This window comes from Pagrus major, chromosome 8, assembly GCF_040436345.1.
Source record: "Pagrus major chromosome 8, Pma_NU_1.0".
NCBI lineage: Eukaryota > Metazoa > Chordata > Actinopteri > Spariformes > Sparidae > Pagrus > Pagrus major.
In genome coordinates this window covers 8,010,067-8,025,183 of record NC_133222.1, presented here as the reverse complement: position 1 = coordinate 8,025,183, position 15,117 = coordinate 8,010,067, and the positions used below count along the sequence as shown (strand labels likewise).

At 39.9% G+C, this 15,117-nt stretch overlaps 3 protein-coding genes across 3 annotated transcripts; all 3 read left to right on the top strand.

Moving 5' to 3' along the window:
• The first annotated feature begins 1,904 nt into the window (after positions 1 to 1,904).
• Positions 1,905 to 5,525, top strand: LOC141000606 (protein tyrosine phosphatase domain-containing protein 1). Its single transcript, XM_073471349.1, has 12 exons — positions 1,905 to 2,095; positions 2,192 to 2,272; positions 2,412 to 2,530; positions 2,879 to 3,016; positions 3,181 to 3,452; positions 3,540 to 3,842; positions 3,942 to 4,202; positions 4,293 to 4,409; positions 4,742 to 4,843; positions 4,989 to 5,069; positions 5,182 to 5,292; positions 5,403 to 5,525. Exons 1-12 carry the CDS (start codon positions 1,905 to 1,907, stop codon positions 5,523 to 5,525), a joined length of 1,899 nt encoding a protein of 632 aa, XP_073327450.1.
• Positions 5,526 to 7,695: 2,170 nt separating this feature from the next.
• Positions 7,696 to 8,955, top strand: cimap1b (ciliary microtubule associated protein 1B). Its single transcript, XM_073472826.1, has 6 exons — positions 7,696 to 7,810; positions 7,943 to 8,146; positions 8,232 to 8,333; positions 8,425 to 8,546; positions 8,632 to 8,772; positions 8,863 to 8,955. Exons 1-6 carry the CDS (start codon positions 7,696 to 7,698, stop codon positions 8,953 to 8,955), a joined length of 777 nt encoding a protein of 258 aa, XP_073328927.1.
• A 582-nt stretch (positions 8,956 to 9,537) lies between these two features.
• On the top strand, positions 9,538 to 14,388 carry rabl2 (RAB, member of RAS oncogene family-like 2). Its single transcript, XM_073472221.1, has 8 exons — positions 9,538 to 10,211; positions 10,340 to 10,369; positions 10,563 to 10,642; positions 11,881 to 11,960; positions 12,889 to 13,000; positions 13,201 to 13,298; positions 13,568 to 13,651; positions 14,004 to 14,388. The coding sequence occupies exons 1-8, from the start codon at positions 10,105 to 10,107 to the stop codon at positions 14,082 to 14,084; spliced, it is 672 nt and encodes a 223-aa protein (XP_073328322.1). The 5' UTR covers positions 9,538 to 10,104; the 3' UTR covers positions 14,085 to 14,388.
• Positions 14,389 to 15,117: the final 729 nt, after the last annotated feature.

The following is a 15,117-nucleotide window of genomic DNA, read 5'->3' as shown; positions in this document are numbered from 1 at the left end:
ACACTTCAAAAAGTCAGCAACAATAGGAGATAGAAGCCACAATTCTAGTCTACAAAACTATGAACACACATTACCATTTTACAGAAGATACAAAGTCTGGCTGATCCAACCACAATACTGCAGAGGACTTGATGCAGACGGGACACAGCTTCACAGAATATCACAAAAATACATAACTGAGCACACAGTACTCAAACCTCCTCATAAAATACAAATACAGCTGGTAGAAGAAATATATTAGATGGGTGAAAAACACTTCACTACATTAAAAAAGTCAAAATGTACGAAATGCCAGAAGATATGAAGATTTTTTTGGTCCACAGTCAGAAAGTACGTTTGGTGTTTTCAACTAAATTGTGTAACAGTAGTATACTTTTCTCTAAAAAAAGAGGAGAAACTATATACATTTTAAATTGCCTCAGGTTTTACGTCCACAGTATAGGCCACAACTAAGTAACATCCTTTATATGGTGTTAAATATTTTAAGGGCAGAAGAGATAGAGGAGAAACGGGGGACTAGTGTCATCACCGTTATCATCATGCTGTTTCCATTGCTGCACTGCAGGGGGCGATATGTTCAGATCCATGCCAGCAGACATGGGGTGATCAACAACTGCACAAAACATCAATCCTATGATATGTGTATCAGTTTTCTAGCATGTTTGACCCTTAAGATGAAGACGTTCCAGCAAAATACTTTTGTGTTTGTATGAAGTCAAGTTTATTGAATCGTTTTACAACAACTACTTATACTAGGGTCTTTATTTCCACTCATCTATAACATATTTATAGTAAGTAAGTGGTGAAGAGAGAGACAGTGCTGGTGTGTTTGGAAATGAGACCAGGATAGATGAGTAACATTATATTAATTATTATTAATAGTAGTGAGATCAACAATTCATATTTTTTTCTGCAACACAATCTCATATATGTGAAATCATATATGAAGCTTTAGCTGGAGCGAAGTAACTAGGACCTTCATACACAGTGTTTATAGGTGAGGGTATAAGCATTATATAATTGGCTTGCCATAATGTGTGAATGTCTGTTGTAATGTATTTATGACAGCTAATCAGGCTTAGCGAAGCTGGGTCAGCACACACTTCTGTATGTGTGTGTGTGTGTGTGTGTCTGTAAGCAGCAGGGTGGGTCAGCATAGAGGAGCACATGTGTATTCTGTTGCCGCTTCTTCACTTTACTGCACTCAAACTCTGGTAATACATTAAATGGGATTTACAGCTTTACTGTCCAACATTATCAACAAGGTAAGTTTTCAATTTTGATTGATTGCATTGTATTATGTTGAAATGTTATAAATTCATTGTATTCTAGACCAGTTTTCTCAACATGTCTGATACATAACACCCTAGAAATATCAGGTTGGTTTTCACAAAAGTATCAAAAATGGAAAAAAGGGGATTTTTCTGAGTGTGTCCAATCAGAACTCATGCTCATAGACACTTTTACTCCACAAACGTACTTAATAACATCTAGGTCAAAGCAAATAGTATCACTTGTATTGGCAATGTAATGAAAAAAAAAAATTCTTTCTCCACAACCATCTGGCGACCACTGGAAATTCATGGCCTGAGGTCAATTATCAATGTTCGAGATGATTTGCAATTATTGTTGTCCTTTCCAGCTGTATGACTCATTATATTACTTTCTTTTGTATTAGAATAAATACATCTAAAGCAGAAGCTAACTCTGCTTCAGAATTAGGTCTCATGCATGATATGGAAAATTATTACTGCATAACAGCACACAGCTACAAAAATCGTCCGTTTAAAGAGGTGTATCTTTGTCAAAGGCTCACAAATGGGAAAGAAGGTGGCATGAAGTTACCATTGGGGTATAGTGCTGTGATAGCTCAGGGTAATCTTGGGGGTTTCCCCTGGTGCAGGATGATGCCGACCCTGACCTCACACTTACCAGTGCCACGGCCCTCCTACACCCAGGCCAGGGAGAACCTGGTGAAGGCCATCCCCCCCAAGCTCCTCTGTTTGCTGGCCTGTGGAGGAAAAGACTGTCGCTATGAAGGACCTGAGTGCTGGAAATTAAACCAACAGGTCATTCGAGGCCTTTTCTCATCCTGGTGAGACTCTGTGTGACTGCAGCCTCGTAGATGTTGCTGTGTTACATGCAGTTTCAAAGTGGCAGTTCGCTAATCGTGAACTTTTTCCTATTGCAGGGTGACAGATGACATTATTGCCATGGCACGACCATCCAATTATCTGATTGAGAAGTACAACATCATAGAACAGTGTCAAAGGTTATTACTTACTGTTATTATTGCTCCTGTATTATTTGTGCTCCTTTGTGTCTGTCAAGTGTGTAGATGTGGATTTTAGGACAAAAAAAACAGCACTCGTGTCAACTGTTGTCTTAAAAACATAATGACTCTTTTCCAGGTTGAACGTCAGATCGATCATCAACATGCAGCTTCCAGGAGAGCACGCTCACTGTGGACCGCCCCTAGTCCCTGAAAGTGGTTTCACATACTCTCCACAGATATTCATGGACAATGACAGTGAGATTTGTATTATTTACTGACCTCCCATGACATGAGAATTACAATTAGGGATTTTTGGACATTTCACATGTGAGATTTTTGCCTAAAATTCTTAAAACTGCCCTTTTTAAATATTTACCACTAATAAAGCGGGCGGTGTGAATTCCCAGAAACAGTTAAAGTTGGAACAAATATTATGAGAGATGGATGTGGTTTGTGCCAATAAGGAAGCAGCTAATTAGTTACATCACACACTGTGTACTGTGTTCCTTCATTATAAAGGTGCCTACAAACACAATTCATTCCTATCAATGTTCAGAATATTCCTAAGAGCATACATGTATGCTCATATTTGTATATTTGCAGTTTACTTCTACAACTTTGGGATGCCAGATTTTGGTGTGACCTCTCTCGTTGGTTTAATCGATGGGGTGAAGGTTTTGGCCTTTGCAGTGAGGGAAGGAAGAGTGGCGGTGCACTGCCACGCAGGCCTGGGCAGGACAGGTATGGATAAACATACTGTATCTGTGTATGTACACATTGTGTGTGTCAGCTTGTGCACATATAATGCTCTCATGTATGTTCAGTGTGTTTGATAAGATGAGACTTGAATACTTACAGTCATAATTATACATGTATGTAATTGTCTGTGTGTCTCTGATCGGCAGGCGTGCTGATAGCCTGTTACTTGGTCTTCACCCTGCGCATCAGCCCGAGTGAGGCCGTCCACTACGTGCGGATTAAACGGCCTCGCTCTATCCAAACCCGTGCACAGATCAGCCAGGTGTTTAACTTTGCCCGCTTGCTTGGTACACAACTGGTCCAATACCCAGACCTCAGCCTGCGGCATGGAGCCCCTTTCACTCTGCAGCACTACCTGAACCGACAGGCACTGCTGCTGCATGGTCAGGAGGCACGCACCCTCAGACACACACCCAAGGTCAGGACTATGGTCATGCTACATTAATGCTGTGTCATTACCACATCTGACTGTACTGTAGAGTTGACATCCGCCCCCTCTCATCAGGTGGTGTACCTCCTGTGTGCGTGTCTCTCCTGCCTTGCCCTGGGTGTCCCTGCTCCTCCAGAGGTCAACGCCGAGCTGGAAAAGAGGTCAGCACTGAAGACCCTGAGCAGGACTGTGAGGGAGACCCTGGTGGCCAAACAGTACCTGCCCTTACTGAGGCAGGGTCGTATGGGCTCATGGACGGGCTCAGAGTCGGTGTCCTCCTGGGACGAGCCGCTGGGGTTCTTGGAGAGGAAGAGAGAGGTGCTGCTGGACAAACGCAGCTACAGTGACTCTGACCTCAGCAAGATCGCAGTACAGGAGGTCCGGATTCACAGTATTTGCACTCAATTACATAAAGTTTCTGAATGTGAAACCAAACTGGTTTAGGCTTTTCTCACTTTGTTAAATTCTGTGTTGAAGGATCAGGAGTTGAGTCCGTATTGCACCTCAGCACTTGGAAATGAGAAACACTGGTGTGTGCAGGATCTGATTCGACCTGATCTGAGACCAGTCAGTCCGATCCTTGCTACGCGTTCACCAGGCCATCAGACCACCAATAAGGAATCTCACACACTCATCACAAACATCCCAATATCAGGCATGAGAACAAGCAACAACTGTGCTAAGAGGTCGAAGTGCACAGCTAAAAAGGCCCTTCATAAATACAGCTCCAACATCGAGGTAACTGTCATTCTCACTGTGAAGAAAGCTGGTGATATTAAAGCTTTGGTGTGGATGCTTTTTAAACATTCTGATCTCTGTCGTATAAAGTTGTGCAGAAATCCACATAATCCAGGCCCAACCTCAGTCGCCCGGGCTGTTGCCAAGGCAATGGCAGACCAAGGTCCTCCAGGAGAGACTGTTCTGCAGAGATCGGCTCTGCTGCAGGTAAAAAAGAAACTGGTGCAAACTAGGGCTGCAACTTACAATGAAAAATCGTTTAGTCCAAAAAATGCCAACCAAAAATTTAAAAACCCAAAGACTCTTTATTTACTCTTATGAATGACAAGGAAAAGCAACAATTTCTTGCATTTAAGGAACTAGAACCAACAAATGTTTGACATTTTTGCTTGAAAAATGACTTAAACAATTAATCGATTGTCAAAATAATAGCCTAATTGTTGCAGCTCTAGCGCAAAACCTGGTTTCACATAAGAACGTACCACTTTGATTTTGAGCTCTTAAACTGAAATAATACTGCCGCTCACTTTTTTCAACAGGAGGAACTGAACAGTAGCGACTGTGGCTGGGCTCTGCTGGTCACCGAGTCAGATCCTCATGTCCTCAGTTGTCTGTTGTGGACCTGGCTGGACAAGTTAAGGGTCAGTTGCATTAAACAACAGGACATAAAGCTAGTGTTAACAATTTGTCCTGGGGCTGTGTAGGAAAAAATGTTCAGTTTATACTCCCCATACTTTGGTAAAGATCTTTCTCTGGGTGTTATCCGTTTCATCCAACCTCATTCAGGAGCCTGTTCTGAGTGCAGAGGATATAAACAGGTTGAGTTGTGCAGCAAACAACAGGAAGCCTCTCAGTGTCCTCAAGAAGGTAAGAAATTGATGTTTGTAAGTCATCTGTGACTCTTTAGTATTTTTTCTATGAACTCTAAACCTCTGTGTCAAAAATATAAAATGTTATTTTAAATATTACATCATTACAGCCACAGAGACACACCATCTATTGTCTACTGAGCTGTGTGAGCACGGTGACCAGCCTGTGTCCACACAGGGAGGAGGCAGTGCTCCAACGACTGATGCGAACACTCACAAGGGTGAGACTAATGTGGAAACACAGAATGGAAAGAAGAGTATATCTGCGAGTGTGGAGTTTAGTTCAATTTAATTCAATAACTGCTTTTTCCCCCCCCAATAAACCCAACAGCGCCCCCAAGAGGACATGGGAAGTCTTGGGTCTTTGATGAAAGTCCTGAAGGCAAGTTTGAGAGAAACCTTCCACAACTACAGATACCTCACGAGAACCTGCAGCACCACCGCTACACTCTGAAGAGCAGAGTCCACACCGGAACAAAAACAAACAGCAGTTTTAAACATGGTGGTATCTCATCCTGGGCAAAACTGAGACGTGTAATAGGCCTTTTTGGTGGAAGACATTTTAACATGTCACAGTAGGCAATGTAAATATTACAAGGAATGAGGCCTGACTGTCATTTATTTATTTATTTTTGTGATTGCTAACATATTTTGGTCAAACTCATCAAACAGTCAGCGAAACAGCCGCCGAACTGTGTATCATTTTTCATTGCTTTCAGACAAAATGCATTCAGTGGCCACATTTTCCAAAATCCATGAACACTATTCTTCTTCAGACACCACCACACGCGAAACACACCATATTTGCAGCACAATTTTCAAATGCTCACATGCTGTTTTCAAAAACTGTTAAAAACACATTCAAAACAGAATTTAACATATAGCTTAAGGCCTATTCAGTTGTCCTGTTTTTAGTTTTTAGGGATGGAGGACTAGAAACCTTCACAGTACTATACTGTATGAGTGATTACATGTTGTTGATGTTTTTTGTAAAGCCATTGAATTTCACTCATTTGATTTTGTTTGTTGTTAATGACTTATATGCAAAGATATAGAAAAAATAAAGGATAATGAGGCAAACTGCTGAATTTTTCTGATTCATTCTTGTTACATGTACATAATTTTCAAGCTCCATGAACAGTTGTTACAAAGTCAGTCTTGTATGTTTAAAGTGGATGAAGAAGATTGATCCCTTACTGTACCACCTCATATTTGAACATGGATGTATCCTTGAAACCACGATTTTTTTTAGGCTTTGAGTTTTAAAAAACCTAGTTAAGTGTCACTTATGCCATGGCCCAGTCCTGCATATTGTGCTGGTACAGCGGTTAAACTTGAAATAAAGCCTGTAAACAAGAATTCAGTAATGACACTGATGTCAACTGTAAGCTAAATCCTTTTGGTTGATTAGCAGATTAGACCCAGTGAGTGTGTCCACAGTATGATCCTGGAGTCTGTTTTAGCCTTGATACTTAATAAATCATTTAAACCTTCTGCATGCTATGTTTTTTTTCAAATTCACATTTCAGAAATTCCTGCAGTGTTCACACACAAACATCCTTACGCATGCCTGTCAGAGAACTGTCTCCATGTCAACGTCGTCATAGTGAAGTTGTCAAGAACTAAACAATCTGTGTTTGGGTTCAGTGCACATGCTGCATTCCAGGAGAGAAACTTACACCAGGATCAAGACTTTAACAAGGTAAAATGATTTAATCTGTTTATTTTGAGACAGTTACTTTACTTATAAATGAACTAAAGTGAAAGCAGTCACTGATTTCATGTGTTTGTCTGCACTCATTGTTTTGTTAAATGCTACTGTGGGTGTAAGCTACATGTGTTCACCGGCTTTGAAGTAACACTGGTTTTACTTGACCAACAAATGCCAAAAATGTATTTAATTACAGCACAGAAATAAGTATGCACATGACAACTACAGTATAGTTAGGCACATTTTCATTAATGTGTAACCAAGGTGTAAGTTACAGAAACTGCTACCAGGGAAATGGTTACGATTCACTAGCCTGCTGCCTTATTTAACTCACTAACATGGAAAGTGCTCTCTTTCATAAGTGTGACAAGTGTGTGTGAAATAATCAACCACAGAAACAGACAGAGGTAGATGTATATCACTCAATTGTAAGGTTTTGATATGTCATTCATGCTTTATATTTTCATGGTAAAAGTGACTTAAAGTTAGAAAGAATTGTAGCTACCAAATTTTAAGATCATTAAACAAGCAATGTAAAATCTAAAATCTGTTGGGCAGTTGAATTAAAAGACAATCACAGTTTAATAAGACAAACCAGACTATTTTGAACCTTTTGAAGCCAGTCCATGTAACAGGGGTGCTCAGTTATAAAGGGAGGACATTGGGGATATTATCCACCCAAAGTTTATTCAGTTTCACCAAAACATTCTTAAACTTAGAAGTGCTTCACTACACAGGGTGTTATTATTATCATTCAAAATGATTGGCTGGTGACATTGCTGTTCCTGTTGACTTCACCCACCAGAAAATAGTTGGTCTTCCTCTTATAACTGAAAAGCCACTTTATCAAGTGCCTTTTGTCCACAATCCATTTCTATCTCTCTCTCTCTCTGTCTTTCTTGATTATTTCAGGATGATGACAACCAGTGGACCTTGGGTTGGGACCTGGAGGCCCCACAAGCCAAAAGGGCCTATAGCTGCCCTCTATGGTAGCCCGGGGCCCAAGTATGGCCTGCCTGGACTCACAGGTACAGCCAAAATGACCATTAAGCCTTTTTTTTACCACTATTATTATTATTATTATTATTATTAATAGTATTATTATTATTACTATGATATTACTATAATTTACATGTTCTGTCCTTGTATCCTTCATAAAGGTTATTCTAAACATGACTCAACTAAATTCAAGGCACCAATGTTCAGCTTCGGGATACGGCACAATCAGACCTGTACTGACCGGTCACCTGGACCAAAATACCTCATCCCCTCCAACATCACACGAGTGGGCCGAGACGGCACTCCAGCATTTTCGCTCCATAGCCGTGTCAAGGAGCAAAAACAGTTCCAGGTCCCTGGACCAGGTCAGAAAACCTCTTACACGTTGAAAATTGCCATTTGAATTTATCTGTTACCTGTGTCTTTGTATGACTTTCCTTGGTGTTTCAGGCCAGTATGTCCCAGAGCTTTCAGAAAAGATGACCTACCGCTCTGCTCCTGCATTCACCCTATCTGGGAGAAGCAAAGATTTAAAACAAAGCCAAACACCAGGTAATATGTTGCATTTGGTGTCAATATAAGCTGCGGATTAAGTTTTTTTTGTCTCAAAGAATATAAACCTCACCTGTCGCTCATTCTCCAGGTCCAGCTGCATACAATCTACCACCTGTGCTGGGGCCCAAAACTGTGACCAAGCCTGCAGCTCCCACCCACTCGCTCTGTGGCCGAAATAAGGTTGGGAGCTTCTATGAGGACCTGAAAAAGGTGCACGTAAAAACAATTTCCTTTAAAAAAAATCTAGAAATCTTGTGATATGCTCTTGTTCTAACTACTTTTGCCTACCTTCCAGACCCCTGGCCCTGCTGCCTACAAAGTTGTGGACCCTTATGTTTTCATGAAGAAAGCTCCCCAGTTCAGCATGACAGGCCGCAACTTCACACCTGGTGAAACGACAAAGAAGCCAGGGCCTGGTGCACATTATCCCGAACAGGTAAGAAACCTCATGATGTCTTATTTGATCGTCACAAAAGCCCCAAATATTTAGCATTTTATTCATTCACTGACATCTCTCTCTTCCTAGGTGACCTTTACAAGACTTAAGGCTCCAAGCTACACCTTTGGAGTGCACCACTCACAGTACATGGTACCCCTTATTGCAGAAGTGCCTGAATAATGAAATGTATAATCAATTTGAATGTGTGGAAATAAAGCACAAAAAGCAAGATGCTCAGTATTATTGAGAATATTTTTTCATTACCACAGTTATAGGCCCCATTGTATTGGTACTTGTCACGTTGCCTGGGTGATGACCACTATCAGTATTTGAAGTAAAATATGCTTAATTAAAAAAGTTTCACCTGTAACATGAGTTTTAAGAAAGTATTTAAGGCTGTTTTTATTTTTCAAGGTAGCGTTTTTATAATTATAAGTGGACATTTAAGATGGCCCCATTCCATCTAAGTGTCCCAGTTAGTCTTCTCAGGGTGACTTAAACCAGTAGTAATGCTATTACATTATTATTATTCAGATACTCCATTGTTTGTTAATGAATTAACTTAAATTAAGGTCCTCTGCAGCAGAGCAAAAACATTTTTTTTGGGTGAAGGTTTCAAAGGATTGTACTTATTAATCAGGCTTTAAAATTAATTGTTTCCTTCAATATAAAAAAACCAGGGAGTCTCAGAGCATTCTTGACAGGCACCTGTGAGGACAGCATGAATCTGACGAAGAGGTCCTTTGAGCGTCCCCGTTGCATAGAAACGAAAACCGTTGGGGACATCATGCAACACCACAAACTTTTAACACCTGGAAACCTAGATGAGCGTATGAAATCGGTAAACTTTTCCTTGTAGTGGGCAAAAAGAATAATATACGCAAGTCATTCAGTGATATTCTGACAGGCACCCTTGGATTACAAATGCTATCAACGCTAGCTAATTCAGTTAGCAGCGCTAGCCGTTGTGAGTTCACAGTTGCTCAGGCTGCTCGGTAGCGGGTCTCGTACTCACAAGAGACTTTAAAAAGCCAAGTGTAATACATGACCGTCTTTGTACGATTCTTGGTTTCAGCTAGCATCCGTTTTGTCGATGTGAGGACCGACGAACGAAGTGAAATGAGTGATATCAAGCCGAACCACACGATGTTGACCTCAGCTAACCGATGGCAAGCTAGCTAACGCCGTTCTCGTTGTCGAAAGCCCTCGGATGCTAGCTCCTGTAGAGGCTTAAATCTTTTTTTTTCCCCCAGGTATTTATTAATTTAGCTAGGCTAACGTTGGCTGATACCATCATCCTTGGCAAAGCGATAGAAAGGTAGATAGAAAATGGCTGTTGACGCTAGTAGCATCCCTGAAATGGACCAAAAGAAGTATGATGCAGACGAAGAAGTGAAGATCATCTGTCTGGGAGACAGCGCAGTTGGTAAATCTAAGTGAGTACGAGCTGTAACAAGCATATGCCTCATCTAGCTGTTGTGTTTCATAATATTTGTTTTAAACTTTCTTCAGTAGATTATTTGTTGTGCTGGTTAATAACACAGACTGTTTTACTCTCTCATAGGCTGATGGAGAGGTTTCTCATGGACGAATAGTATCCTTTAACAGCTACAGACATTTCAAATGAGTCGTCCCCATCAGTCATTTTTTGTGGATCACATGAAATCTTCCTTCAGTAGCCCATCACAGCCATTGTTGGCACGTGAACATGCTGTTTAAGGTCAAGCTGGCATATATTCAACAAAGCAGATAGACAAGACAGTTAAGATCCTTAACTCTTTGTGCAGCCGTCCCCAGCAGTTGTCCACCTATGCTTTGACCCTCTACAAACACACGGCCACAGTAGGAAACAAGACAGTAGAAGTCGGTATGTATTGTGCAATTGATTTTGTTTTGCTCTGGGTGACCACAGGCGATAATTTAACCCAAGTTAATTAACCGAGGTGAAGTTAGTTTTAGGTTGGATATTGGATTCACTTCTGAGACACCCAGCGGCGTCTCTTACTCAGTTTCCCCCAGTGTTGGCAGCAGGAGGACGGTTAGCTCGCCTCCAAGAGCCACGGGCTGTGCTGGAGGCTGACTAAGGGACCATCAATAAACTACTCTATTGTTTGTTTGATTTTAACAACAATGTTTCCTAATGCTGACTTGATGATATTAGTGAAAGCTATGATTTTAAAAAATAATAATAATAAACTGATTTCATGTAGCACAATGAATTATTTTTGATTGCTAATGTGCTATGTATTTATTTTGCAAAAATATTTTTTTGCAAAGCATTTCTTTTCAATAGCTTCCATGTCATGTGACCCAGTGACTCCAAACGAATGCTGAATTGTATTACTAAATGGGACAAATAAGACACACCTCTTTTTAATGGATTTTACTGCTTCTTTTATATGAATATATTGAATTTTTGTTAATAAACAAACATACCCATATTGTGCTTCTCAAAACTGTAAAAACATGTTGTTCAGTTTGCTACGACCACTTTGCTATGTTGGTGTGTCCTATGTGGCCTGTGTAGTGATTAAAAATAATAGAGATGAAAATATATATAATATAAAATAGAAGAAGCAGTAAAATGTAATCAGAAAAGGTGTGTCTTATTTGTCCTATTTAGTAATACAATTTGGCATTGGTTTTGAGTCACTGGATCACATGACATGGAAGCTATTGGGGAAAAAAAAACATTGTCTTATAAAAGTATTTTTGCAAAATAAATCCATAACACATTTGCAATCAAAATAAGTGTGCTACATGAAATCAGTTTATTTATTTTTTTTAGCATAATTTTCACTAATATCATCAAGTCATCATGAAGAAACATTGTTTTTGTGTAAATTAAACAAACAATAGGGTAGTTTTTTGATGGTTCCGAAGTCAGCCCCCAGCGCAGCGTGAGGTTCTGGGAAGCAAGCTAACCGTCCTCCTGCTGCCAACACACTGCTGCTGTTAAACTGAGTAAAAGATGCTGCTGGGTGTCTCCGGAGTAAATGTCTGTCCAGTGTCCAACCTAAAACTAACTTCTTCATTGTGGTTAATTAATCGTTTCTAAAGATAAATCAGCAGGGATGGTTGTTTTTTTTTGTTTCTGATTCACAGATTTTTGGGACACGGCTGGTCAGGAGAGATTTCAGAGCATGCACCCCTCATACTACCACAAAGCACATGCATGTATCATGGTAAGACACACTCGGTCTCAAGACAGGTGCCTTTCACCCAAGGGCGGATATTTCACCTTTCACTCCCCTGTCTCCGCTCTGATTTCCACCTATGCTTTCACCAATCCCTTGCCCTGCTCCTTGCAGGGAGGTGTACTAAAAAACAAATGTCTATTTTTTTTTTTGGGCCACAAAAATACTCCCTAAAAACGTGCCTCTGCTTCACACAGAGAATTATGTGCCATATGTGCATTCTCATGGGCTCGCATCGGATGTCTCGTCACTTCTAACTTCAAACAGAGATGATTTTGTTTTATTTTTTGTGATCATCACTGTTCGTGTTCCGTGACTTATTATTTTATGTCAAACCATGATCTTTCCCTTAACCTAAATGACTAGTTTTGTTGTCTAAACCAAACCAAACTGCAACTGAGAATTGAAAATACTCTTTTAAATACCTGAAAACAATAAATTCACCTAAAGTTAAAAAATCGAGAAAAACCAGGACACCCAGGACACAAATTCTGATTGCCTGCATGAAGGTGTGCAAGATCCATTCATTACCACAGTATGCTGTGTAAGTAGTCTCTGCCAATCTTGTACCATATCACCTGACTTCCTTAGGTTATTCCGGCAGAACACTTCTCACATAACCATCCGAATGGTCTTATAAGTTGGACTATCACTTTCCATGCACATAGATGTGAGGTGAAATACTCAAATCATTGAAAAAAATGTGCTCTCAGAGCACGGGTTAAGACAGTCGAGGAGCTCACTGAAGAATGCATTGCCCGTGAAATACCGAGTTTTCAGTGAGACCCAGAAAACTGTAGTCATGTTTTGGAATTTAAGATGACGATGGCGATCCTCATTAGAAGACTGCTGAGGAGGTGTCACACTGTCGGCAAAGGCAGCTGAACTCTTTGTAAACTTCTTTTCTTTCTCTTAGGTTTTTGATGTTCAGAGGAAGATCACATATAAGAATCTGGCCAGCTGGTACAAGGAGCTAAGAGAATACAGGCCGGAGATACCCTGTTGTGTGGTTGCTAACAAAATTGATGGTGAGTCTGGCGCTGACACTGTACATGAAACAAGAAATATTCAGTTCTTACAATTGTGTTAAATGTGAATGTTACAGCAGAATAAGTACATTTGTTTGCACAGTTTCATACTTGCTCCATCCTTCAAATAATTCATTGTTTTACCAACAATGTATTACCAAATCGATAGTTATAGATGTGTTTGTTTGTCACATCTGCAGCTGATTTGAAGGTGACACAGAGAAGCTTTAACTTTGGGAAGAAGCAAGGACTACCTTTTTACTTTGTGTCAGCGGCTGATGGGACTAATGTAGTTAAGGTTTGATTCTTATTTTTTTTAAATTTTCCTGCAGTATTAAGGCCCGTGATCCCCAAGCTAATTTTTTCATGCAATTCTGATTCATTAGTAGTTTCATAGTAAACTATGCATTTTTTACAATCATTCTCACCCTGAGGATTAAATAGAATGACAGTGCTCCTATTTTCTAAGTCAAAGGATCAAATAAAGTCAGCATCATCTCATAAATTGTCCAGAACAGTTAAACTGCCCCCGTGTGTTGATAGTTCTGTCTGAAACTGTCACCACAGATGTTCAGAGAGATGATCAAGAGAGCCGTGGACTACAAACAAAACCCCAGCGACTTCATGGATGAAGTGATGCAAGAGTTAGAGGTACACCTCTCTGAATACCAAAACACAGCCTGATCACTGATGAGCTCATCTTTTTAAGCTGGTGTAGCTTTGTACAACTCAAGCTAAATGATCTTTTATGCTCTAAGAATCTCCATAATAGGTTTATAATCTGCCATTGTTGTTTTGTTTAATAGAAATGTTTCAAAGACTTACTCCAAACCTCCACGATCCAAACCGTGAACTCGAAGAGTATTTACTTTTTTAATGACTTTCTTGTTCATGTGGAACATTTTTGAACTAATTTCCCGTCTTTGTCTCTGGAATGAGTTGTTGAAGTGTTTTGGACTGAAACCGTTTGTATTGATGACATTTATTTTTGCTTTTCTTGTAGAACTTTGACCTGGAGAAGAAGGAAGACAATTCAGAAGCAGATGAGGACGGATTGAAAGCAGAGAGTCCCGACTTGGACTGACCGATGTTTACAGATCCTCCAAACCCTCCTATAGTCTCATGGATAACTTCTCCTCCTCTGAGGTTGATGCTGTGAATAGATAATGCTTTTAGGTGAAATGTGAGAGATCTGACTCTCTGTGATGGACACTATCAACAGGCACATTGTTATTGTATAATTTTGGTGGTCTGCTTTGTAACTCTACCACTGGAGTTTGACAGACATTCTTAAAGTCAGGTTTTCAGTCACTGCCCTCCATCTGTCCAGTGACATCGAGGAGGAAATAAACCAGGTGGAATAAATAGGAATTGTGTTGTTTACCAGATTTGTTCGAGCATTATCATTCATACAACAATATCTACTATAATAATAGTAGAATATCCTACAATGAGACTGAATGTTTGCTTATTTTGTGTCTTGTGATAAGAATGTGAAGCATCGAAAAATAACTCACACCGAACAAAGAGAACGTGTGATTATAAACTGTATGTGCTGCTGTTCTCGACGTTTGTGTGTAGTGTCATGTGCAGTGCCAGCGGGGAGCGGCATCTGTTGGCTGCTTTCGTTTCATTCATTTTATTATGTAAAAGTCTGTTTTCAGCGTCTTTTAAATGAAAATTTAATGTACCATGTAACCAATTTTTTATGATGTGTTGTTTCTCGACTTGCTGTGATCCAGCAGTGATGTACTGAGTGGTAGTCAACTTCGGCATAAGTCATGTATGAGAAGACATCAGCTGTACTGAACTCTTGTGAAATGCTCAGCCAGCTGTGACCTTCATGATGGATTTGAGGTGGTTACATTCATCCATGTTAGCATGAACGTTAAATGAAGAACGTCAGAAGGTGGAGTTCAATTTATATCAAATTACTTGTGAATGATTGTAATACACAGAAACCGTGTATATATTTTCTATTTATATGTGACTTTTGTGGCATAAACTCACAATAAATCACACTGGAATGTAACCTTACTACTGAGACACTGAATTAGCAGGAACAAGACTTTGATGCAGTTCATGTTTTAATTATAAATTTATTACATAATATAACA

What these genes read in the sequence shown, in the direction of transcription:
- cimap1b (XM_073472826.1), top strand. Translation starts at nt 7,696, where the DNA reads ATGATGACAACCAGTGGACCTTGGGTTGGGACCTGGAGGCCCCACAAG. An exon ending in GTTCCAGGTCCCTGGACCAG is followed by an intron (nt 8,147 to 8,231) that starts GTCAGAAAACCT and finishes TTGGTGTTTCAG; the next exon opens with GCCAGTATGTCCCAGAGCTT. An exon ending in AAAACAAAGCCAAACACCAG is followed by an intron (nt 8,334 to 8,424) that starts GTAATATGTTGC and finishes CTCATTCTCCAG; the next exon opens with GTCCAGCTGCATACAATCTA.
- rabl2 (XM_073472221.1), top strand. Translation starts at nt 10,105, where the DNA reads ATGGCTGTTGACGCTAGTAGCATCCCTGAAATGGACCAAAAGAAGTAT. An exon ending in AGGTTTCTCATGGACGAATA is followed by an intron (nt 10,370 to 10,562) that starts GTATCCTTTAAC and finishes CTCTTTGTGCAG; the next exon opens with CCGTCCCCAGCAGTTGTCCA. An exon ending in AAGCACATGCATGTATCATG is followed by an intron (nt 11,961 to 12,888) that starts GTAAGACACACT and finishes TCTTTCTCTTAG; the next exon opens with GTTTTTGATGTTCAGAGGAA.
- LOC141000606 (XM_073471349.1), top strand. Translation starts at nt 1,905, where the DNA reads ATGATGCCGACCCTGACCTCACACTTACCAGTGCCACGGCCCTCCTAC. An exon ending in ATCATAGAACAGTGTCAAAG is followed by an intron (nt 2,273 to 2,411) that starts GTTATTACTTAC and finishes ACTCTTTTCCAG; the next exon opens with GTTGAACGTCAGATCGATCA. An exon ending in GCAAGATCGCAGTACAGGAG is followed by an intron (nt 3,843 to 3,941) that starts GTCCGGATTCAC and finishes TCTGTGTTGAAG; the next exon opens with GATCAGGAGTTGAGTCCGTA.